This window comes from Euwallacea fornicatus, chromosome 21 (assembly GCF_040115645.1).
Source record: "Euwallacea fornicatus isolate EFF26 chromosome 21, ASM4011564v1, whole genome shotgun sequence".
Classification (NCBI taxonomy): domain Eukaryota; kingdom Metazoa; phylum Arthropoda; class Insecta; order Coleoptera; family Curculionidae; genus Euwallacea; species Euwallacea fornicatus.
This window is the reverse complement of record NC_089561.1, coordinates 65133-91232: the sequence shown is the minus strand read 5'-3', so window position 1 is coordinate 91232 and position 26100 is coordinate 65133. Positions and strand designations below refer to the sequence as shown.

Genomic DNA, 26100 nt, shown 5'->3' with positions numbered 1-26100 from the left:
TCAGCGCCAAAAAACCGTCAAGAGGATTCGAATAGTCTCTTGGTTGCAGATGTTAAACGCAGTATTTGCAGGTATGTTTATATTAGCTTTTTCGTAAAACTCTTAACCAGAAAGGCAACATTGCGATCGCACTTGAAATTTTTTTCTTATTAAGTCGAGATCTACTTTATGAAAACATCCGGTATATTCAAACCCTCAAAAAAACTATTTCGAGATATCCCTGTCGTGTATTGGACCAAACCTCTTGCTGTTCACACTGGTTAAACAAATACCCTCAAAAACTGGTCACCTTCCGCGACGTCGCCATCTATAACCTTTTTGACAACTATAATTGAATAATTCCGTCAACTCCGTCATCTCACAGCATGAAGGTTGACAGTTGATTTTGTGTTCTTTCATTTCGATGGAGGAATTATTTTAGAAAACGTTTTTTACTTAATTAATGCTCATAGGTACCTAAGACAACAGAGGACATCCTATGAAATTAGTCTAGTTGGTTATAAGTGTTTATAAAGTTTCGAGGTAAGTTTACGTCGCCCGTACGTGGTTCTAGTTAAAAACTTCACAGGGATACTCCCAATTCACGAATTATTTAAACCGTATCGAGTGTGCAGTGTTGTGTTTGATTTCAAATTTAGGAGTCTTCCTCATCTTAATACGCGGGAAAGAGGAAAAAAGGAGACGGGCGACCATTAAAAAAACCTTACAATATGCAGCGAACAGTAAACTAGAGCGTTGATTAAGCCATTTACTATTTTCCATCCAACATTTGACTAAGTACTGATAATAGATGAATTTATCAAAAACTAAGAATTAATTCTTTTTTTAATGATCACCCTTTATGTACGAGATGAGAAATTTTTTGAAGCTGAAAAACAGGTAGATCGATTCCGTCGACCCGAACTCGAAAATCCATTTCCGCAAGGTTTGTTATGCGTTTGCCCACCAGCAGCATAAACAATGACCAAAACATAAGAAGCGAGTTCTGCCGAAAATGAACGAGGACTGTCAATATGACGACGGCAACAACTCGAATTTAATCGATTCATCTCTAAGTTACGCCAATCAGCCAAATAATCCAAATATTTATTTTTCGGATTGCGAAAAGGAGAGTTTTTCCGGTTTAATATCGCAGGAAGTAGGAAGTTCTTCTGACGCTAACGACGACAACAACCGGCAACAACAAATCGTCGAAAGTGAGGTTAAATTGCTAAAAGACTGGCTAATTTTGCACAATGATCTGATTCAGCAGCAAAACGACGATATAATCGAAAAGGACCGAGAGATTTATGTGTTGCGAAAAGAAAATGAAATGGTAAGTACTATGACTCGGATAAAACTAATAAGGCAATTCCTTATTTATCAAAACAGTCCCACAATTCTCTGTTTGGCATGCCACCCATGTCATAGTTTTTACCAGGGGGGATCATTAACGGAAATAATGTACATCTCAAATGAAGTATATATGTTAACTGTGGGGATCTATCTGCCTTTATGAAACAGTAGCAATATCAGAAGGAATATACTTATGGTCTTTATTTTTATTATCAAAAAGTAGTGTACAAAATTTTGGTCAATGGTATTCATCAGCATTAATTTTATACATATCCATTTGTTATTATATTTTTTGATATTATTTTCAGCTTAAAAAGAGGCTGTTTTGCCTAGAAAAAGGCGTTCCATATTTACCTGAACAGCAACAGGTAGAAAATCAAATTTCTGAAGAAGATATGACCCAAGACTTATATGGCCAAGACGAAGAAGACATTAAAGAAAACATTAATATTCTTGCCAGTCCGCCATCAGAAGAGAACATTGTCTCTTGCTCTTTGGAAGTATCCAAATTTCAAGTAACAACTACTCACATAGAAAATGATGATGCTGAATCTCAGGTTGATACAACTATAAATATTGAAGAAGATACAGACTTCAAAAGCGAGCAGGATTATATAGTGACAAACAATTTAAGTGACAGTTTTACAGCTGAAAGTGATACTGTAGGGTGTATTTCTGAATATAATTTCACAGTGAATAGTTTCTCTCTAGAAGAGTTTGATCCTATGAAAAACATTAAAATGAGCATCAGGAGGAAAAGAATTAGTAGCTCTTCAGTTCTCTCTAACAATGAGCCTTTGGTCACAGGGGAGAGAAAGACTACAAGACGTTTAAAGAGAAAGAAGCGGCGTAAGTATTTTATACATTTTTCCTCATTCTTATTATTTATTGAGAACCTTGACTTTTTCTTCAAAAATATTCAACTATTTTTTGTTGCATATTTCTGTAACTTTCATCCTGAATGTTGTGTATGTTTCAAGGCTTAGGAAAAGATACTGAAATATTGACAACCAAGGATCCATACTATGTCTACCATGTAAAGGACGATCCTCCTGCAGAACCTGAAATTACACACATGACCCAAAGTAATTTAGAAGTAAGTATTGAGAAAATAAAAACTCAGGAGGAATCGTTTGCACGCAATATTAGTATGTAATGATATCTATAGCATTATCAACAACCCAAAATAAACAAATATTAAGAGATTAGTAGTAATTTTAGTACCAGTTTCTCTTTCGAAACAAATTCATAAAAAGGTTCTTATATAATGTGTATAGAATGATTATTCAATGACCAATGTAGATAATATTTATTAGGTGTCTCTTATTCAATGAAAAATTAGACGTTTTTCGAGAATGTTGTTATGCGCAGCTAAATTTTCACAGCGATTCGCTCAACATTCCGTGAACTATTTTATACTCATTTTTTGTTTTTTAATAATCATATTTTCAGGTTCCTAGATGGCGAGTAAAACACTACACAAGTTGTTACACCATGGAAGGCACAGAGAACCTCGACGATGAGGTCTACAATAAGCGGCACCTGCGATTAGAAATCGACGAGAGACGTCGAAAGAGGTATTCTCAATTTTTCTTTATTATGAATGCCGTGGAAATATCACTTTGAAATTTTCTTGTTTATATTCCGGATATGAGGAAAAATGGACTATTAATAAACAAGTGGTTTAGATGGGATGTTCAGCGGATCAGAGAGCAACGAATGGTGGAGAAACTAAAGCAGAGACAGGAACGCTTAGCGGGAGTTGCAAGGGGGGATAATACCGATACCCAGGACTCGTTGACTACTTTGTGGCCCAAAGCTGACGACGTTCGATATCTGGAAATTAGTGACGAGCTGCCGGTGTCGGCGTTCGGTCACCCTATCCCTAAGTTTGTCCCCAGGTAGACTTATTTTTTTGGTATGAGACGTAAATAACAAGACCTGTTGCAGTTATTTTAGTCTACCATGGTTGAGTAACCCCCATGTACCGACAAGGCGATCGAGCTGCTCGAAAAGTGTGAAGACGCGGGAACGAAAACGGCCTTGAAGCCCGAGATTGTAAAACGAAAGTTAGAACAAGTTATTGTATATAGTAAATTACCCATTGTTGCATTAAATTTTGCATTATATAATTTTATTTTGAAAACAATCCCAACTCTAAAATATAATTTGGTTAGAAGAAACCAAGTTTCCGAAGATCGTTTTTTTCAATAGACAAAATAAATACTTTTAAGTCGATCATGATTCACGTGTGATCAAAGATATTGTATTTCAAGAGAAGTTAAGTTTTTCTGTTTTTTTTTTGTCCCCTGAAAGGTAATCAAGTAAGCTTAAGTCCGCGAACACCGAACCGTTAAACTTTACCAAATTCCTCGATGACCTAAAACGATTTTTCAGGAAATTAACACTGGAAGGATGTTCCAACTAGAAGGAGTACCGTCTCGTGGCAACTAAGAATTAACAAGGGAACTCGTTGAAATGTTTGACGGATCGTTGGTTTAGGCGTTTGGGAGCATGAAATTAGCCTGCTATATTTTCCAATTTTACTCCACTGTGTCCCACACATCCCACACTTTACGAAATTCATTGAGAATGAAGAGAGACGTATTGGCAAGATTATTATCCATGCTAAGTTTAGCCAGCTAAGCATATTGCGTTATAATAACCCAAGGTTAAATTATTACTATTTGCGAAATGCTAATGTTTCAATTTATGATCTAGATTTGATGTTTACAGGTGATGTCCATTTCTGAAGCTTCGAAGAATCTTGGAAAACTAGAGAAAAACTGCGCAATTTGAAGTCCATAAAAAATAAATAACATTTTTTCCGTTTATGTAGCGAGAACTCCAAATGATTATTACTTTATCATTACAACGTTTCCTCTTTATATAAATATAAGAGGTTCTCGAAGGGTTTTCTGCAATGATTTTAAAATATCCCTTTTTCTTAGTTTCGTCTTTAATGTTCTGATGATCTTCGTTCACTTCTTATTAATATCGGTGGGTACAAATTAATAAATGAATTTAATGCCGAAAGATCTAGTGAACGTGCTGATCAACGTATAGCTTCATTGTTTGTTATAACTACCGGGGAATATTGTTTTTAAATAATCAGATGCTCTTTTAGCGTTATGTTATGAAACACCATTTTGTTGAAACCAACGCTTAATCAATGGTTTCAGACAAATATTGTTATCAATATCAACGGTAAGGTTGGTAAATGTATGATCCTATCACCGAATAAACCAACCCATTTATTTAGCGCGAAACGTGGTTGTGGTAGGTTTCCTTGGTGTTCATGTAGATTTTTAGTGAACCAAACATTTCTATCTATGATCATTGAGCACGTCTGAGTTGATAAACTTGACCTCATTCCTCTGTAAATGTTTCACTTCATCCCCATTTAGTTTATTAACACGTCTTTTAAATTTTGCTACATTTTCAGAAGTAATTTACAAATTTCGATGCGAAGAGTAATACGTTTGAGTATATTCCTCTTTACTTGACCTGAAAAAGGCATTTTGTTAATAAATTTGTATTCATGTTATAATTATAGGTGACGTTAAGCGAAAATCATAAAAGTTTAGATGTCGAAGTTATCGAAACTTGCTCCAATTTAGCAGACCTCGTATTTTGCATACTTAGCGAGATCGTCGTTATTGAGCTCTAGAAATAGAAATCCGGTATAGTGAAATGTTATTAGATAAATTCGAAATGCCAATTAATTGCAAATTTGAGACTTCAATCGGCGAATTGAAACACCAATGTATAATGTTTGTTCATAAAGGTCTTAGAATACACCTCGTGTAATTTTAAGAAGTAACACCCGGCTTAATGTTGCCCTAATCACACTTCCAATGGCAAGGCATATGTTGTTCACTGTTCAAATAAAAATTTATCTGATATACGATAAGTTATCAAAATAAGAGATATTCCAAGTTTTTGTGTGTGTAATCTCTATTTGCCCAATTTGAATTATGTTTTGTACTTAATCAGCGTGTTCGATATCCATTTCGCAGTCCGCGGCACAAACTAATCACCAGTCATTTTCGCAGTGTTGGTACTTAGGTACCGCGCCAAATTGACTATGGACCAAGTTCGTTCTTCAATAAATTTTAATGAACAACGTTCAGAGTCTTCCAATCTTGAGTTGGTGGAGGCAGTTTCTTCGAATGTACTAGGTCAATCAAGTGTTAACGGTGAAAATTCGGTTAAAGTTACGTTTAGAAATGTGGGTTACTCCATCGACCGAGGGTTTTTCAAGAAAGGTGAGTGACTATGTCCATTTTTTTTTCCAACGAAATCAGTTACTCAAATCTACAAAAAACTTAGTACTAGATACTTTTATAAGCCAATGTCAAATTAGGGAGTAATTATTTACAAAGCTATGATCGTTAATAAAAAGTTGCCAATTAGAAATATCTTGTGATTTAATATATTTTTTGATTTCCAAGATTAGTTCGGTTTAACGGCATTAATTATCGCAAATAAATTATCTCTATTTTTTGCTAATAACGGATAACTTTAGGTCAATAAAAACTTAATATACGTCTGGGGGATTTAATCTCGAGTTGTAAAATATGTCTAGTTCTTTCGTTTGTGTTGAATAAGATTCATATGTATAATTTATTTAAAATTATAGATATTGTCTGAAAGCAATTCGAAGCAAAAGGTCGTCCATATTATTCTCAAAATGGCATAATACATATGAAGATTTTTAACACAATTTCAAACTCGTAATCACTATTAATTACGTTAATTACAACCTGATCATATTTTTATGGCATTATAACGATGGAAAAGTATACTAGTTTATAATTTCGCAAACGATACAAAGCGCGAAAATTTTCAATCAAACTGGCCTTTTTAAAAATATTGACGAACTCCATTTATTGTAACAGTATCAGGTGTAGCAAGGCCATATATGCCACTTACACCATATTTACAGTTACGTAGGTACTAATTTCAAAGGGTGCTGCAGGACACTAGCAGTCACGAAGTCGGTAAATGGGGTAAGGATTATACCTTTAGAAGACCAATTTAAAGCCATTTTTGTTTTATTTTTTTTTAAGCCAATGGTTCACTAGATCTTTAGCAAAAACTAAGTGTTGTCCATTTTGTCGATCTAGCCGTGTAATTATTGGTTCTAGACAAATTATATAAATATGAATATTGGAGATAATTTGAGATAATTTTGCTCAGAAAAAGATAGGCCAACCAGATTTTTTCTGACAGATGTCATTTTTGGGGTAAAGCATAAATTTACTTGTTTTTAATGGAAAGCATAGTAGGTTATGGCTTATTTAAAACTGTGTCAAAATGGCGAACGAATAGCCGTTTTAATCCGATAATAAAGTTTTAAGATAGTTGACCATGAAATTGTTTATATTGATTTATTATTTGTTTGACACTGAAAGCTCACACTATTTAAGATTTTAAGCTGCCTTGATGAGAATCTCTATCTAACAGTGGTATAATGCTGATTAAAATGAACGCATGTTGAATTTGTATTAATATAACCGTATTTTCCAGAGAAAAAGTCTCTTCTTCAAGATGTTAGCGGAGATTTTTACAGTTCCGAATTGACTGCAATCATCGGACCGTCGGGTGCCGGTAAATCCACTTTAATGGATATTTTAGCCGGATACACGTAATTCTTCATATCTCACATAAGTATGTAACTTCACCCTATTTCATATATTTATTCTAGAACTAGTGGTGTGACAGGGCACGTCTACATTAACGATAAAAAACGTGACAGGTCGTGGTTGAGGAAACGTTCGTCATATATCATGCAAGACGATCATCTGCAACCTCTGTTAACTGTTCATGAGGCAATGACGGTGGCCGCCAATTTGAAATTATCTTCTTATCTGAATGTTAAAAGTAAAGAGAAAAAAGTAATATAATCGGAGAAATACTCCTTTCGACACTAATTGCAAGTGGCAAATATTTGCAGGTAAAAGAAATATTAGAGTCAGTTGATCTCTGGGGTCAGAGGATGACTAGAACGGCGGGTCTTTCTGGCGGACAACGAAAGAGGCTGTCCATTGCCCTGGAATTGCTGACAAATCCCCAGATTATGTTTTTTGATGAGCCAACCAGGTAATTTGGTATAATACCTGATCTTCCTCCGAATAATTCTTCATTTAGTTTAAATAAGAATCATAATCATCTTTTAAAGCCATCGATAATATTATTGTTATTCTACAGACTATCTCAATTGCCACGTGGCATTATTGCTATATTTTAAACGGGAATACATGTGTTCAATATATGTATAATATTGAATAATATAGAGGGACACTATAAAGCTACTATTGCTTTCGTGTTTTGTGGCTTGGGGGAGATCACTCATTCTGACTCTCCTACTAATCACTATAAGTATGTGATTATATCATGTGCAGCGTTCTGAGAAAACGATGCGTTGCTCTTGTAAAATGAAACAAGTACAAACTTTTCTGTATTCAACATATTCAGTTAATTTTACGTTTTCCTCGATATCTAAAGAACTAAATAATTTGAAAATACTGAAAATGGCAAATTAAAATACTCAAAAAATCAAATCTTCTCTGATATAATCAGGTTCGTATGTCTTACCATTTTGGAGTTCCCACTCTAGGTGCTACGTAGTAAAAATTTGAAAGTTTCTGTGCTGGCACATCTTCAATTTTTCTAGAAAGTACCACAACTTTGTTTATACGCTCTGATTCATTATCTATATGAAGAGTAAATACGTGCTAAATCAAGAAAGTAGTTATTTAATTAAACATTTTTGAAGTCCAAGTGAGAATTCAATTTTTAAAATACATATCTAAAGTTGAGTATCGTGCGGTGATTAACTTTTTAGTTCTAGAAGAAAAATCTCCAAAAGAAATTAAAAAAAACGCATAGACGTTGTATACAATAATTTGTTTCTATGTTATTACTCTGTGAAAGACTGGACTCGGCATTTTCGTATGGGCCCTGAAAACATCGAATATGATCCGTGTCCTGTTGAAGTATTGACACCGGAAATCAATAGCTACTGTAGAAGGGAAAGTCACTTCAGACGGAAGTTCGAAAAAAAAAAGTCATTGTAACAAGATTAGGTCTTTTTAAAACCACAATTTTGAGAGTTCCACATGAACATCTTCATATAAATAAAGTTAGGGTAGAAAGCTGTATACAATTTTTAGAACGTTGTAAGGAATATCCCGACAAGTTTTTGAAGACAATTGTGACAGAAGATGAAACCATGGTCATTTATTATAACATTCTATCTAAAAAGGAATGCATGGAATGACGGCGTCCACGGCTCCCAATGCAAAAGCTGTAGTGCTCGAATGCGGCTTTCAAAAGTTGAACCATCATCCCCTACAGTCCTGACCTGGCCCCCCCAGTGATTATTTTCTTTTCTCAAAATTAAAATCTGATCCGCGTGGTAAGAAATTTTCCAAGGTTGAAGAATTAAAGTCAGCAGTCAACATTTTGACACCAAAACTTCTGATTATTTTTTTAAACGCTTAAACATGCTAACTAGCCGGTCTGAAAAGTACATTTAGATAAAAGGAGATCATATCAAAAAATTAAAAACAGTTTTTTTCTACCGCCTTCAAAAGTATTTTATGACGGAAATTTTTGGACCTTACTAGTACTCTTATTAGGCATTAATTCAGTGTCAAATTTCAGTGGATTAGACATAGTGTCAACAAAACAATGTGTTTTATTGCTGAAACAACTGGCATCGTCAAATAGAACGATTATATGCACTATTCATCAACCTAGTGCCGTGATATTAGGCCTGTTCGACCATCTATACGTGGTTTCAAGTGGAGCGTGCATGTATCAAGGATCAGTTACAGAGCTTTTACCTTATCTGGAAGAAGTGAAACTGAAGTGTCCTCCATTTCATAATCCTTCGGATTTCTGTAAGTTACTTTATATAAAAGTTATAGTAATTACCCAATCGATTCCAGTACTGGAAGTGCTTAGTGGCGATTACGGGGATTATTTTGAAATTTTGCAACAGAAATCTAAAAATGGTTTAAGCCCGAAATGGCGACGGCAGATTGAATTTTCAAACTGTAATGGTAAATTTGTATTATTCCATTGATGAATTAATTGATCTGTTTTAATATCCAGTAATAGACGAATACATTCGATCGTATTCCAAAGCGAATGAAGTGATTAATTCCAATATCAAAGAACCCTCAAGAATATGTACTGGTAGCTATTCGACTAGTTTTCCATATCAAGTATCGGTTTTGGTACGACGGACGTTCAAGATAATCTCGAGAGATAAAACTTTAACCCTCAATCGACTATTAACCCACGTCCTAATTGCAATGTTTATAGGTAAGTTTTCACTTGAGATATTATCCTAACAATTGCTTTCGAAGTTCTTGAAGATATGCATCTATGAATCATATTTTAGGAATCTTGTATTATGGGATTGGAGTAGAAGCGAACGATATGCTTAACAATTTTAAGTTCATGTTTTTTAGTGTCATGTTCTTGATGTTGACTTCATTTAATTGTGTCACGACAACTTGTAAGTACCCGTATATTTATTTATTATTTATATTTCATCTCTGACTTTGGGTTATTGCTGATGTAGAGAATTAAATGGTGTCAAAAATATTAGTCCCTCTGTCTCATAATAAGGTATAGATTTCTATAAAAATCTAAAATTATCGACATTGCTTAAAAACTGAGTTTTTATTTTTCATTTCTCATTTATAAATCAAATTACGATGAAAGTCGAATATAACGACGACAAGAGGACCGAATAAAAAGGGTCGTTATATCCGGTCATCGTTACATCAAGACTTGTTTTTTTTTTATGATTAAAGAAATATAAAAAACAAATTTATTTTAAAAATTAAAAACTATATTATATAAATGATAAAATGTAAATAATTTAATATAACTTTTAACTTATTTATATTTAGGAATGTATGGTAAAAACGCATTATTTGTTCAGATGTTCTGTAATTTTTATTTGCTTGTCAGTTTATTTCTATATTGAATTGAGTTCATTCAGACGCCTTTAGTCACTGGAATAACTATATATCACGAAACTGTTTACGGTTTTTACGGCTTATAGGGCTTCTACAGTTGATGCTGGCTTAAAATTCTTCGTCACCCTCAGGCTCTTCATCACTTTCATCTTGGATGTTTTGAATGGTGAGCAGTTGGTTTGCAGTTTACTCGTCAAATAAAGCACCGTGTTTTTCCAAGTGAAGGTCAACATTTCCAAAATCGGTCCATGATTCATTTGACAATGTATGGTTATCTTTTATTATAGAAAAAAATTCAAAATCATTATTCGTCCTTTTTGCCGCCTCAGCTAAAGAAAGATCGTCTTCCTCTTCAAAGTCGTCAGCTACTGGTGCTAGTTGTAAGCCTGCATGTCTTAAACAATACATGATTGTTTGGGGTGATACCTTATTCCATGATTTAGAACCGTTGATATTGCATCCAAAAAAAGATTAATAGTTCGAGTACTTCTGGAATTACCCTCATATCTTATTTTGAAATAGAGGGAACATTAAGTAATAGCAGTAAGTAGGAAAGTTGCGATTCGAATGAAACACTTAATGGAATGTTCCCGCACAATGCGGTAGACCATCGTAATTTAACTTTGCTGTCCGTCAAAACAACCAGAAAGATGTCTACTGGCCCTTGAACTCTAAAATTATTGGTTCATGGGTCATTATTAGTTAGTTTTTCTTGATTGTTGTAGTTCCCTCCGAATTACCAATCGTGACTAGGGAACACTTTAACAAGTGGTATTCGTTAAAGTCGTATTATTTGGCAATTACTCTTGCCGATATACCAGTTCAAGTAAATATGATTTGTTGGGTTCAGGTGGCTAAAACTTGATGGCGTCTTCTTGTAGATCGTTGCTACGCTTCTCTATGGCTTTCTCACGTATTTCCTAACGAGGCAACCGATGGAGACTTTCCGAATAATTTCATTTCTCTTTATGTGTGTGCTCATTTCTTTGGTCGCTCAAAGTTTTGGACTTTTAATTGGAGCCTGTATGGATGTTAAGGTAAAATCAAGAAAAAAAAATGTTTTTTTTTAAATTTTTACGTTAATTTTTAATCTTGCAGAATGGAGTGATATTTGGACCATTTTGCATGTTACCATTTACAATATTTTCCGGCTTTTTCGTTCAGCTGAACGCATGCCATTCTGCCATGAAATGGCTCTTCCATATCTCCTTTATTAAGTACGGTTTCGAAGGAATGGTACTCGCGGTCTTAGGGTACAATCGGCCGAAACTACCCTGTAATGGACAGTACTGCCATTACCGCCTGCCCCAGAAGTTTCTTGAATTCATGGATATGGACGAGTCCAGTTATTCACGTGCTCTGGTGTTCCTAGTTGGACTCTTTTTGGTCATACGAATTGGTGCGTATTTTGTTTTGCGAGTACGAGTACGCAAATCTAGAGGCAACAAACGCAAATAATGTGTTGAGGTTTTTACACTTACGTGATACTTCGAATGTAATTTTTTTTTGTGTCAGATGAAATATTAAAATTTTTTCGTCTGTACTAGCGATTATGATTCACAGCGGTGTAAGGGCAATGGATCGTCACATTTTATGTAGAGTGTTTTCTTTTAATGTGTTGAAAGTCGGAACTCTTTTTCACTGCAATAGTTAAATGCACGTGGAAAAATAATTTCTATGTTTGAAATCGTAAACTGATTGATTATGATCCTAGTGAAACAGATGCTTTATTATAGTTTCAGTAGGTCACTCGGTAATATCTGATTCGTTTCGTTAATTTTTAAATTACGTACTTAAAGATGATTGTCCAATATAAGGAATAAACATTTTGTGTGTGTTAATTGTTTATATTTTTTAAATAGTACCTCACAAACATAAACATTTTTTTTTACAGGTTTTTATCTATCATTACTTAGCGATTCAATCGGAGAGTTTTGAGAGGGTCTTTCACATTAGATGCTCACTTTTACATATATGCACTTTCTTACTGTGTATTTTTAGTTTCAATCATTCAAAATCAGATTAATTCAGGTTTAACCTTTAGCATGAAGGCTCTGTTGACAAGAAATCTGTCACTGAAAAAAAATAAGGTGGTTCTGAAAATTACTATATTAAAGGGATAAATTATTCACGTATCGTTAACTTTAACTGTAAATCCGATAAAAGTAAATAAATCCAAAGTTAACACGTTTCGATTACAATGAATGTAGTACATACATACATACGCGCGAGTTAAATGTGACAAAGAACTGTATAATGAAAGAAACGCATCAATTTTTTCCACTTAAAATTAAATAGTGACACCGTTAACATGAAACGTACCGTTTAAAATTTGCGAAATTACAATAGTTTGTTTTTTTGATTTCCTACTTAAGTAGTTCATAAATAAACTGAGAGGAATATACATTCTTTTTTGAGTAGTGTGGGTATTGCATTGTGTAGCTGAACAAACACATTTAAGTGATTTAAATGACGACCGTGGCAATGTCGGTGAATCAGGGAATAGAAAGCGCCATTTCTTCCGTTAATTTCAATCCTGCAAAAATCGATACTTTGACTAATTTCGACAAAAGTCCATACCATGGATTATCATCATTTACTCATAGATATGGAACGCCTTACTGGTAAGTAACATTTCTTCTCTTCACAGCCGAAAATAAACAATGATCAAATAATTTTAGGTCCAGCAGCAACAAAGCCAGTCGTGCAAGACGAGGCATCGGTTTGAGTATTCTTACTCTATTGTCTTTCTTATTTTTTCTCCATATTCTTCAAAACGGCATTCAAGAGTTTAATACTGTTCCCAGTCCATCGCAAACTATATTAATGCAGGCAAAAGTGGAAAGCAACGAACGCGTGTCTGAAAAGGCGAGATCATCCTTGATCGCGAAAACTAACTATCGTATGGACTTTCCAACTAAATGTGACAAGAACAAAATAAGTTGTACATAAAACAATTTAAGTGAAAATACATAGAAACAATGTGGCCGTTAAATGAAAATTTTTGTTTTGAGGATTTGCATATTAAATTACCCATATTCCTAGTTGCAACATACATAGATATCAATCAAAAGTTGATCTTTACCTGACGTAGCACGCAAACTCGTCCCTTCGATTAGTGTCCACCTAAATAGTAAAACTCCAGTTTTTCCATAAAGCCAGTTTACGTGACCTCGTTCTGTGGAATACATTTCTCTATAAAGAGCATTTTAAACAGAAAATAATCGATATTTTTGCCCGCTCAAATATGTGTTACGTTTTCGTCGATTTCTTCATCCACAACGGTTCACCAAGTTCCAACAAGGAGCTGCTTTTGGTGTGATTGAATCCTTAAGAAAGTCTTAACTTTGAAATTTAAGAATTTTGACAATCATATTATGATGTAGGTACTTACCATAGCGTTATGAAATAATGTCAGATACATGTATTTTCTTGAATTGAATTAAAACAATCTTATATTTACAAATCTCACAGCTAAAGTTTATTCAGAACTTTATTTTTACGCATATCTGATTACTATGTAGAGTTTTCTTTTGTCATCATGCGGGTATCGATTATTTTGCTAATTTATTAAACGTTCATAATTGGTACCTAGTACCAATAATTTCTAATTTATTTTTGCCTCTATAATCAGTGCCAGATTAAGATATCGCATGGGCCAAACTGTGTCGGAACCATATATCCTACATAAAAAAAGTCCTCTTATTCGTTGATGTAGCGAGGAATAACGACCTAATTTACATTGTTAAGTTATTTACATGTAGGCGCTCAATAAGGATGGCGGTTTAATCCAAAAAAACGAACCAAAAATCATGGCTTTAGAAGAACAGGAAGTGTTGTTAAATTCAGGTACAGCCTTGATTATTGACTTGAACTGTTTACTACAGACATAGATTTCTATAGTTCCTATATCTACATCCTCAACGGCAACTCCTCTTCTACTGGAAAATCCTCCCAAATGGGGTGAAGCGGGACGCTACGCCACCAAGCAGCACAGGAAGATCGCCGGTAGAGCCACGTTCCAAGGACAAGTGTACAATTTTTTGGAAAGACCCGACAATTGGCGATGTTTTTTGTATCATATTGTCGTGTAAGTATCTTTAAATTCATTAATTAGCTAATTATTATACAGGGTGTTTCCTAAACATGCGGTATGAAGGTAATTCTTGGATTAGATTATCGCTTCATTTCAGGAACAAAATGTATAAAACATTTTTTACCACATCGACATCGTTTTTGAAATTTATTGTTTGAAAGTTTTGATCAATTTAACATTTTTCGTAAAATCTAGGTAACGAAAATCAATTTACCGATTTTGTATCTCTCCCGGCTTCTACCATAAAATCGCATCCGATACAAAAAGATATCTCGGGAAACGTTTGATTACTAATAATCACATTTTAGGATATAAATCTACCAAAAGAGGAGGGACGCCTTTTGTAATCGTAATTAAGAATGATCCTTTACGAATACGCGTTTCGAAAGGGATGAGGAATGACAATGACATGTCCAATTGAATAATGGCTAACGTGACGTTTTTAATCAATTAATAAATAATTTTTAATTCGTTTGAAAAACAAGTTGCAACATGTTGAAAGGTGGAGACATTCCCTGTGATCCATGGAATATCCTTTTAAATTTGCGCCACATATCTAGGAAGAAGTCCGTATATTTAGTTATTTCTGTTATTCGTGTGGCTTCAAAATGTATTATTATATCCGATTTTAAATTTTAATATTAAGGGTGCTGAAATTAGTGTATTTACTCCTCATAAACGTTTGAGGTATTTACTAACACGTTGCTTTTAGATGTTTTCAATGTATTTTTGTTGCAGATTTATTTTGGTCCTAGTTTGCTTAATATTTAGTGTTCTCTCGACAATCGATTCGTATTCGAATTTCGCCAACGAAACGCTTTTCTGGATGGTAAGTTTAATAATAATTTTTGACACCCATCATCGTAGTCGAGCTGGCTTGAACTTTGTGTGTGTTTGTAATTGAATGCTGCTTTTAAATATTGCAAACAAAAATATGAAAATGCTTGTTCTTCTTTAAGATTCGCACAGTTCTGAGAACATAAAATTTAAATTCATATAGATCTCTTCAACAAACTGATGTCTAACTTGTCCCATTAATATCTACAGGAAATATACCTAGTTCTATTCTTCGGAACGGAATACCTAGTACGCCTTTGGTCAGCTGGTTGCCGTTCGAAGTATATGGGTGTATGGGGCCGCCTTCGATTTATAAGAAAACCGATTTGTATTATTGGTAAAGAAGTAATAAAATTCCATGGGGTGTCCTAAATGTATATGAAAAATTAAAAGGTTAAAGAATGGCGACTTTTCTCCAGTATAACCAAAGCCGTATAATGCCAACTAGCATTTGAGACACTCTGTATATTCTATATAAAATGCTATATTGAATTTGTAGATCTGATCGTCGTTATTGCTTCCATTGTTGTACTAACGTTAGGGTCTAATGGACAAGTGTTTGCGACTTCCGCGATCCGCGGTATACGCTTTTTGCAAATTTTGCGAATGTTACACGTGGACAGACAGGGTGGCACGTGGCGTTTGCTCGGATCCGTCGTGTACATTCATCGTCAGGTAATAAAGATGGCATACAGTGAAAGTCGCGAATAACGACGTGGGTTATGACAAGTCGCATAGAGCGACGGAAATTTCAACGTTTGGATGGATTTGCATTTATCCCATTGTTAAAAAATCAATTTTAACGTACGCAAAAAAAACATTTCTGGTAGTTTGCTGACACTGCCGGCATTCTTTGAAGAGTCATTCAAAGAGTGACCGACGTTTCTTAAAAAGCAGCGTCTTCGGCGGCTTTATAGATCAATAAAAGCCCGTAATAAAAATGCTCAGAAAGTTGAATTATACGTTTCTGACAAAGATATAACAATGTGTATGAAAAAATTAGTGGTGAATCTGTTACCATTAACTGCAGACGCCCTGTAAGCTGCAAAAACCTTAAACAGTTTTACACTATATAGTTATTCCAGCGAATAAAAACTTCTGAATAAAATCAGATCAATAGAGAGGTAAGTTGAAAAGAAAACAAAAATTATAGAATATTTGAATAAATAATAGGTTTTTACAAAACATTCGTAAATATATATTAATAAGTTAGAAGTTATATAAAAATTATTTACGTTTTAGTTTTTAATTTAATTTTGGTTTTGTTTTTTTTTTTATGTTTTGTTAATCATAGAAATAACAAGTCTCGATGGAACGACGACCTGATACAACGATCTTTTTTACTATGTACCTTTGCCGTCGTTATATTCGACTTTCACTGTTTTTGAAACAAAACTTAATTTCTTTTACCGATATCAGGAATTAATTACTACGCTTTACATCGGCTTCCTGGGACTAATATTTAGCAGCTACTTTGTGTATCTCGCTGAAAAAGACTACACAACAGAAGGAGATGGAAAAAATACTGGAGCCTTTTCTAACTACGCCGATGCCTTGTGGTGGGGGGTAATAACTGTTACCACCATTGGATACGGTGACACAGTTCCTAGAACTTGGATGGGAAAAATCGTGGCATCTGGATTTAGTGTCTTCGCCATTTCATTTTTCGCACTTCCTGCCGTAAGTCGTGCCGCAAAACGTTGGTTCGAATGAGAATAGCATGCTCTTGGATGTAATCTATGCTCATTTGCACTGTTGTGTTTGGAACACCCTCTATATCGAACTGCATGCTTCAGGGCATTTTGGGCTCGGGATTTGCGTTAAAAGTTCAACAGAAGCAACGTCAGAAACACTTCAACCGTCAAATTCCCGCGGCAGCGATGATGATTCAGTGCCTGTGGCGCTGCTGTGCCTCAGAGAAGAGTTTCAATTCTGTGGCAACATGGCAGGTTTACTTAAAGGACAACAACCCTCAAGTATATATCACTGGGCAGTAGTTAGATATATTTTTAGATCAGCTTATGATTTAAGGTGTTTAAAAAAGCGTCCGTACTAAAACGTATGAGGTCGAAAACCAAAATGGAACCGTTAGCAACGTCTCTTAGCAATTTCTCAGTGCACACTCCAATCAAAGAGGTGCCAAGTGGTGTTGGCAGTGAGTTGATGCAGCAATGCGTATGTGACACTGATGTTGCGTCGAATAAAGAAGACCCGTCACCGGGTAAGAAAGTTGCGTGTTTACTGGTTTTGAAATAAAACTGGTTTTGCCTTGTGCAAGGATATGTTTGACCACTGCTTGATTAAAAATGTCGCTTTTTTTGCGTTTCTTTTTATGCGATTGTTTTCAAGTTTTGCAACAATTTAGGTCCCTCATTTAGAAGGAGCGAAAGAGAAAACGTTAGGGGAATGTTCGTTAGTCAAAACAGTACTGTCACCGAAACGGCATCAGACGAAATTGACGATGAAACGGAACTTCCGAGAGTTACACAGTAATGTAGTATGATTTTACTTTTTATTTAAATACCTATTTAAAATTTTCTCGTCAGATTAACGGAAGCTCATAAAAACGCAATAAGGGCAATACGAAAAATAAAATATTTCGTGGCCAGACGAAAGTTTCAGCAAGCGCGAAAACCATACGACGTCAGAGACGTTATCGAACAGTACAGTCAGGGACATTTGAACATGATGTGGCGCATTAAAGTAATTTGAAGTCTTGTGATTTTATTTTTACACAGATTTGATTTTTAAAACAATTTATCATTGGACAATTTTCAGTAATTACCCAATTTTCAGAAAAATAATCTCTATTTAAAAATAAACTCACAAAAACTTCAAGCAGCTCGTATGATATATTTTTTTAGGAATTGCAAAGAAAATTGGATCAAACCCTTGGTAAACCTGGCATTTTTTCTTATGGGATGGATAAAGTTGGACACAAGAAACCCATGACAATAGGCGCTCGGCTTTATCAACTTGAACACCATGTAAGTAATCAAACGGGTGCCGTTGAAGAACAGGTAAGCACGCAATTTTGAAAATTTCTTGGATTGTCTGGTATGAGATGTTAGAATGGTTCAATATAAGAAGATACAAAAATATCGCACGAACATTCGTCTCATGGAATGAACATAACTGTTGTGTCTACCTCGTTTACCATCAAGGAATAGTTCAAGGAATATTATTCCGATTTTGTACTGAATGGTTAGGAAATATCCTATTATATGTGAAGGAATAACGCGTATTTAAAGTGATATTTGGTTAGTATTTTGATAATTTTGTAAGCATTGGTCACTATTGTTTTTCCCATTTAGAATTGATAGGTGGTTGCCTTACCGAATTCACTTAAACCCTTTCTAGATCTTACTCCCCTTAGTTTAAATGTGAAAATTATCACCTCTCACCCTGTCCCCAAGAGACGATTGCTACAACCGGGAAGCAATATCATTTTTTCCTTTTAATTTTCAAAATAAATTGTTTTGAATTGTTAATACGACCATTTGTCGCGAGTTTCGACCTCCACGAAAAGCCACTCCGATCGGATAACTATGTCAAATAGTTCTAAAATTAACCCTCGTACCAGCACCTATCCGCTATTAAATATGGATTATTACCTGTTGGGGTTGGATTTCGATTAAATTCTTTTTCGGTGAATATTTAAAGTTTTTTTACAAGGCGTTCAGCCAGTGACAATTGTGCTTTGGAATGATGAGTCAAGCGGATACAGAAGCAAATTATCCAGATCAGTGTTAAGTTTAATCAATTAAACTTTCAGACAATCGTAGATAAAAGAGAACAATAATTGACTTCTTTTGTTGGATTTTTTCAGTTGGGTGAACTAGACAAGAAAATGGACACACTTACGGATATTTTGACTAAATTAGAGAAAAGACAACGGGAACCAGTTTAAATACTTCCCAGTAAGTATTCGCAATTGTAAGTATTCTTTTAAAAAATGCAAAGCAATCCGCAATTAAAAGTAATAAGTGATTAATATTGAAGAATATTATGTAATTAAAATTTTTTAGAATTCCTATAGCAAAAGCGAAGACAATTTTTAGTAGCGAAGCTGCCTATTAATAGCTCGATATTTGACACTAAGCAATACTTGTGAAGGAATCATTATAAGAAGTAGTCCAAACAGAAAGCTTTCCTCTAAGTCTATTTTATTCATTTTAACCTTAATAATTTTGACCATAAATAGTTTTTACACTAATATTGTGTTTAATGTGTGGTAGATCTTAAAATCAAGTCATTAGGGAAATTAACTGAAAAACCTATAACGAAAAAAAAAATTTATTTGTCTAAACACTCATCGTCTTCACCTAAAGTATCAACGTCTATATGCGATTCTTCTTGAGTAGAATCAATAGCACTTTCACTAGTCTTTGGGACTTCTTTCGAATGTCTCCATTTCATTCTCCTATTTTGGAACCACACCTTTACTTGAGCATCGGTAAGACCTGTTGATCGATAAATTTAATCAAAAATATGAGGACGACTCGTTAAAACAAAAACAATAAAATGAAAGCTTAAAATAAAGTCGCACTTTCTCACTTACCTAAAGTAGCGGCCAACTGTCTTCTGTCGGGTTTTGTGATGTACTTTTGCAGTTGAAATCGCCTTTCCAGACCTTTTCTTTGGAGATTGCTGAAAACCGCCCTGGACCAAGACCGTTTCCTTTTATTATTGTTCCCTACACAGGGAATATTTGAGGGGGGAGATGGTGAACTGTTGGACATGGTTAATCTAACAGCCGCTAAAATAATTTTTTTTTTAATACTTTCATTTTACTACGAAACGCACAATCCAGTAATAATAATAATAATTAAATCTTCTAATTTTAGCAAAATGATGCTTCATAACAGAGCATAAAATTATCAGAATTTCAGTTAAAAAAAGACATTTATTAATGAAAAAGTTAATGATGAGTGACACCGCCTCGTACACCAATGCAAGCATGTACTCTTCGCGGCATGCTTTGCCACAAATGATCAATATTTTCCTGGAACGTTTAATTCCATGCAATCTCCAGGTGGTGTCGTAGGTCACCCAAATTCATCATGTCTCAAAGATGTTCGATAGGCGATGGATCCGAAGACCGTTCAGGCTAAGGCAGCATTTCCAATTGTGCTTGTTCCACGTACCTGCGCCTTCGAATATGGTTCGCAGTATGCGGGCTTGCATTATTCTGTTGGAGAATGCCATTTGGTAAAATTTGCATGAAGGGTATAGTGGCCTCGGGAGATTGTTTATTAATATTCTTACTGGGTTATACATTTCATATGAAATTGAGTATATTATATTTGTTAATTGCCGTTTGGTTACAAAACGTTGAAAATATCCCGACTGCAATTGCGTTTTCTTCTATTGGATACAAAGTAGTCCCACACTATACATATCTCTTATAAATTATTTTAAAAACCTGAAAGTGTAAAATGATCATGGCTCTGTCGATCGATCCGGATCATCGTTCTCTTAAAGACCTATTGATTTATTGAATCAGTTACGAATTTTCTACTTAAATTGAATCGTTCCGTCGGTCATCACTAATCGTCATATTAATCAATAAAGAAAAATTAAAACACCCATAACAATTGCGGAGGTATCCATCCAGAATATATCAGCATTAGAAAAGTTTAATTAGTCAGAGGCTCGTAAAACTTAAAACAGACTGTGCTGGATTTGTAAATATACATGTTAGAAACCGTTGATGGCTTCCAAATTTCGTGTTCAACATAAACAAAGATCGCTCTATTACCGTTATCACGTAAACACTTCGTTTACGATTTAGTTTTAAGTATTTTCACATTTGTGTAAACAGACATAAGGAACGATGTACTTATGAAAGAGTGGTGTTTAAGTGCGTCCATTTGGTGTAATAAAATCATTATGTGGCTGATTTAATTACTGAGCATCCGCGGATTAATTCGATCGGTTTGATGGCCGATCTACGCCCACACTCCTGTTATTTTGTGGCTTTCGGTTGACGTAACTTATTCACGGAAAGTTCCTTGAAATAATTTAAACGTTCGAATTCTGTGAAAAGAAATGTAATACATTTTGTCAATACGGACCGGACATTAAACCGGACACCCTGCATACAAATATTTGAAAAATAATCTAATCCGCAAAATCATTTATTTGAACTTATATAAGGAAAACTCACAACTATAGTTGGTTGTTTGTTTCTTCAATAGTTAACTTCAGAAGTGATATTTAGGCGATAATATTGCCTCGACGGCATACTTCTCATCACTACCTTAATACAAACTGTGCACGCATAATGTATAAAGTAGTATTTTTAAACGTATATATCACCAATAAACAGACAATATCGAGGCAGGCAATTTGTGAGTGTTTACACGCGCAAAGAATGTTAAATGTCAGTCTCAATGTAGAGGCATATACAAACATCTCGGAGATCTTCTCGCTGATTTTTATCGTTTGTTTATTAACTTTACCACATGGAAAAATATCCCGCTGAAAACATTATTAGATGATCCGTCCGATTTAAATAGTTTTCGCCTTCTTTCGAACTGCGATTACCACATAGACATTAACAAGAAAAAATAGGGCTAATTTGTCTGGTTCCTAGTACGTTATGTAGGTGAGTGTTAGTAGTAAATCGCGGCGGTTTTGAGAGGTTTAGTGAAGTCAGTGCTTATGGTAATAAATCACATGATCCGCCACTGATTACATACATGAAAATTTCAACAAATCCGTTGAAAATGTAAACGAAATGAGCGTGGGCAAAGGCCTGATTTTTCTTCAAATAAACACAATTCCGTTTCAGAACTGGCTAATTAATTTCCTAATAAAAATCAAATATTTGGGAATGGGGAGAAGCGATGATGTTTAGTGGCCAGATTTAAGACAGCTCAGTTATAAATAGTTTCAGCAACCTTTCAAGACAGTTTTTTGTGTTGTAAATATTCATCATTATTTACGGCATCGTCCCAGTTATAATAATACTCACTTGGTCGAGTTGCAAATGGTTTAATTGGCTGGATGGTATAAACAGAGCTGCCACCGGGAATATCATATGTATGACTCCCTAAAAATCCTGATATACCAGGAAGTACATCTGATTGGCACTCCCCCGTGGAACGTACTCTAAAAACAATCGTAATTTTTATACAGGGTGTTTCAAATTTGTCAAATTGGTTAAGTTAAAGAAAGGTTGCCGGTTTTTACATATACAAAGTTTCCAAACAGTTTTTAGCTTTTTAGAAACTACATCGAGAAAAATGTAGAACTGGCCAAAACATTAGCAAAATAATTATATTTTTTAAAACTATACCTTCAGGTAACACTTATTAAAAAATAACGGTCAACGCACGAATTGCCGGTAGTTTAACACACTTTTTTAACTACTGTTCTGGATTTTTTTACTCTAAAACGTTCTTTAAGAGACGGAAGATGTAATATCAATCCCTCTATCCTAAGCAGTAAAGAAGATTCTGGACAGAATAAGAGGTATTTTTCTATTAATAAGATTACTGGAAATGTGTAAAAAAAATTTATGAGTCTTTTTACATAGCGAAGACGGTTTTAAGTTGCGTCCTTTATTAGCTTCAATAAAGTAACAATAGCTTTGGGCCTTAATATTTTGATGTTAGAAATCTGTCGTTGTTCTTTGTCCCTTTACTTTTGGGACACCCTGTATATTTACGGTAATTTCAAAACTAAATTTTCTTAAAGAAGCATAATCCGCACTTGCAGATGATAAAATAATATTGTATAACTATTTTGTGTATTAATCACCTTCATTAATACAATTATTGATTAAATAACTGTTATTGTAAATCAAAATAAGTTTAAGTCGAGCTCACCTACAACATCTAAACAACGACGATACACAATCGGAACAGGGTACTGCTACCTGAGGTAGTGGTTTGGTTATTGTGGTTGTAACTCTTCGCTGTACAGTCTGCATTTCCTCATTTATCTTATCCGATGGGTCATTTGCTAGAAGCCTCTCTATACCAAATTTTAACTTAGTCGTTTCTCGTTCTTTCATGCCTGAAGCTTGAGTTTCCATATCGATAGATTATTCTAAACTGACGATAAAAATAATAATTATTACATCAATTGTTATAATATTTTGCATAATATAATGGGTATATAAAAATGGATTTTACATTATTACGTATTACTTTAATTAACTTTTTACAGGTACACCTAAAGTCTTAACTTTTTTTGAGACGTTTCTAGTCCGGAGGGACATGTCATTAATATTGGAGGCTGTCCTTTGTTGCTTTCTCGGAATATCTCGCAAATAAATGAACTTAAAACAAAAGAAGCATTACGTAAAAATCACATTTTTCCAACTACTTTGCTATATACAATAGAAAACCAAAAGTCCCATATAAATTTGTTAAAAATTGAAAGAAATATTTTTGATATAACATACATGTCTACAGGGTTACGAATGGAGTAAATAGATGTAATTATTCATATATTCTTGTAGAACCCCTTATACAAGGTGTTTAAAAAAGACGCGATAATATTTAAGAGAGTCATGTCTTAGGTGATTCTATGAAAAGAAGTTCGTATAAACATAGGTCCGGATATGTAGTTTTTGCGAGATACATATTGTTAAATTCTTTTTAATAACTTTTTTTAAACATTTTAATTTTAAATCATAATTTTAGAACAAAGAAACTTTAAAAATCATCAAAGCACAAAATATATACTATAGATATACACAATATATACACTTATAGAATAAGGTGATAATTTCTTGAATCTTTTGAAAATGCTTTTGTTTGATAAATAAACATACAATGAAATAGTTTTTATTTTTTATTTCTTAAACGAAGCAAGATACAGCGAAAATTCAAGAGACAAAAAAAATGTTTTTTTTTTGCCCCGTCCGAAAAAAAGACCTAAATTGAATTAAAGTCAGTGATGTACATTCTTTTGTCAATAAATTTGGTTAAGGTGCTGCCTCTTCTTGCGGACGCCGCTGGACTTCATAATTTGAATCTAGTTAAGGCTAAATAATCCCCTTATAACTGCAAATAACACTATCAAATTTCTAAAAATCGGTCAAAAACATTTAAATTATTTTTCAAAAACTATTATTTAAAAAAAATGTACACCCTATATCTTAGAAATAATATATTTTCGGATTTATATTTATAGGAACGTTTTCCATAACATGACCTGAGAAATCACCCCTTTAAATATTACCGTGTCTTTTTTAAACACTGTGTATATTATGACGTGTTTGGAGTTCTTTGAAAAATTCTGAACATATGTGATCTAACATACTCGTGTCTAAATTTACAAGTCATTGAAATATTTACAATTAGAGTGGCCTGTTGAATCGTCTGACCTCGGCTTTACGGACTTTTTTAATGGTGTTAACAGAAACATAGGGTGCATTTAAATAAACCCGACAATATAGAAGGGTTAAAAAATTTAATTACTCAAGAAACTCAACAAATACTTCCTCAAATGGTAAGAAAGTTCTTTCTTGTGGTTTGTGAATTGCATGTTTTCCACTCTCTGGCAGTCAACGGGACACACTTCCAACATTTAATACATTAGAATAGAGTAATTTATACAGGATGTCCCATCGGCAACCGCCATTAGACGTTTTGAGAAAGCTTTCAATATCAAAGTTAAGAAAATTTAGTGTTTCGATAAGAGTCTTAAAAAGACCCCATTTAAAATATTTTCAACGACGTCACGCTTCCGGTTGTACCAAATATCGATACTTCCTTACTTATTTCAAATTAAACAATCTATATATTATTCCATGTTCAGATTCTACGTTCAATTTCAATACAAGTTGATTAATACATTGGCTTTCTTAGAATTAATAGTTTTCGAGATATATGAAATTGACCGTTAAAAGTGACAGATGCAGATATCTGCAGAATTGTAAATTGTTAACATACAAAAAAATAGTTTGTAATTCTTTTTTGTCACAATACGGCAGAACGTCCGTACTTTAGTATACTGTGAAACTTTGCCTAATATTTCCTTTGGAGGATCCACAAAAATAGAACTAGCTTGGACATAAAAAATAGTCAAAACTTAAGAGTTTTAAATAAAATTCTACTATTATTTCGATACATTATGAAACTATGTCAAAAAAGAACCTAAGTTCACATTTAATGTAGTTTTATAAGGTACCGTTGTAAAGCACTTTTTGAGAGATTTAAGATAAAGTATCACAAGTAGGGAACTGCCATTGAACATTATGTAGTTGAAGTGGCTGGAGAGGAGATTCGCCCTCGATATTATAGAAATTAACTCGAGGAATTTTGCTACCTTTCTTATTGCCCAAATATAAACATTGCGAGTTTGTAAATTGTTACCTTGTAACTATATACGTATCCGGAAAGGCCCTATATAGGGTGATCCAACGAAAATGAAAAGGTAGCGTAATTTTTGTTTACTTTTTTTGTCGGAATACTAGGTAACTCACCATTATTTCATGTTAGAAAGCCAAATTCCTGAACACCGTAATCATCAAAAATTGTACCACACATACTTAACTCCAATATCAGAGAATCTCACACGCGCACCACAAAATCTCTTCCCGGCACAAGTAACACTAATTAAAACTCGGGGTGTTCCCTAATAGGTGGTCGCGAACGCTGAGATGCTTAAGTGTGTCCGTAAGCTGGAAGGCGGATTTAGCGTCTGACAAAATTAATCTGATTGGTTCAGACCGAGATTATTCGTGAGGCGGTGACCAGTTTAATGCGAATGAAGAGATGGTGGTTTATTTTTCTCTCTGCGAGAGGTAATGAAAATATACATAAATTATTGATGGTAATTACGAGTTTTGTTGCGCCCAATAAATTGAAT

The 26100-nt window shown here is 34.2% G+C and overlaps 4 protein-coding genes across 12 annotated transcripts; 3 read left to right on the top strand and 1 right to left on the bottom strand.

The window, feature by feature from the left end:
* Positions 1-397: 397 nt before the first annotated feature.
* On the top strand, positions 398-3531 carry msl-1 (male-specific lethal 1). Its single transcript, XM_066294746.1, is given in 7 exon segments — positions 398-974; positions 977-1315; positions 1644-2184; positions 2316-2431; positions 2788-2912; positions 3024-3236; positions 3286-3531. Coding segments are annotated over 7 exon segments (1473 nt in total). The 5' UTR covers positions 398-932; the 3' UTR covers positions 3383-3531.
* Positions 3532-3737: 206 nt separating this feature from the next.
* On the top strand, positions 3738-12178 carry LOC136345978 (ATP-binding cassette sub-family G member 1-like). 8 transcript variants are annotated; one of them, XM_066294740.1, is made up of 12 exons: positions 3738-4006; positions 4072-5603; positions 6868-6985; positions 7046-7235; positions 7295-7440; positions 9007-9245; positions 9294-9407; positions 9460-9672; positions 9752-9868; positions 11063-11163; positions 11219-11374; positions 11436-12178. In XM_066294740.1, the coding sequence occupies exons 2-12, from the start codon at positions 5423-5425 to the stop codon at positions 11793-11795; spliced, it is 1935 nt and encodes a 644-aa protein (XP_066150837.1). In that variant the 5' UTR covers positions 3738-4006; positions 4072-5422; the 3' UTR covers positions 11796-12178. The 8 variants fall into 8 exon arrangements, 6 of the variants coding, with proteins under 6 accessions (XP_066150837.1, XP_066150840.1, XP_066150839.1 ...); XR_010733231.1 differs by lacking the exons at positions 11063-11163; positions 11219-11374; positions 11436-12178 and adding exons at positions 10424-10562; positions 10625-10717; positions 10781-11033 and having other exon boundaries at positions 3738-5603; XM_066294743.1 differs by having other exon boundaries at positions 3738-5603; positions 9294-9401; positions 9466-9672.
* A 120-nt stretch (positions 12179-12298) lies between these two features.
* LOC136345979 (potassium voltage-gated channel subfamily KQT member 1-like) lies at positions 12299-19586 on the top strand. Its single transcript, XM_066294745.1, has 15 exons — positions 12299-12961; positions 13019-13719; positions 14102-14186; positions 14241-14427; positions 15172-15262; positions 15481-15607; positions 15770-15945; positions 16690-16950; positions 17067-17246; positions 17302-17491; positions 17636-17759; positions 17817-17973; positions 18135-18257; positions 19100-19206; positions 19299-19586. The coding sequence occupies exons 3-14, from the start codon at positions 14150-14152 to the stop codon at positions 19178-19180; spliced, it is 1734 nt and encodes a 577-aa protein (XP_066150842.1). The 5' UTR covers positions 12299-12961; positions 13019-13719; positions 14102-14149; the 3' UTR covers positions 19181-19206; positions 19299-19586.
* Positions 19553-25860, bottom strand: LOC136345983 (H2.0-like homeobox protein). Of its 2 annotated transcripts, none has more exons than XM_066294751.1 (5): positions 25715-25860; positions 23106-23333; positions 22250-22386; positions 19832-20029; positions 19553-19733 (listed from the first exon to the last, which is right to left on the bottom strand). In XM_066294751.1, the coding sequence occupies exons 2-5, from the start codon at positions 23312-23314 to the stop codon at positions 19567-19569; spliced, it is 711 nt and encodes a 236-aa protein (XP_066150848.1). In that variant the 5' UTR covers positions 23315-23333; positions 25715-25860; the 3' UTR covers positions 19553-19566. The 2 variants fall into 2 exon arrangements, with proteins under 2 accessions (XP_066150848.1, XP_066150849.1); XM_066294752.1 differs by having other exon boundaries at positions 23106-23328; positions 25715-25856.
* Positions 25861-26100: the final 240 nt, after the last annotated feature.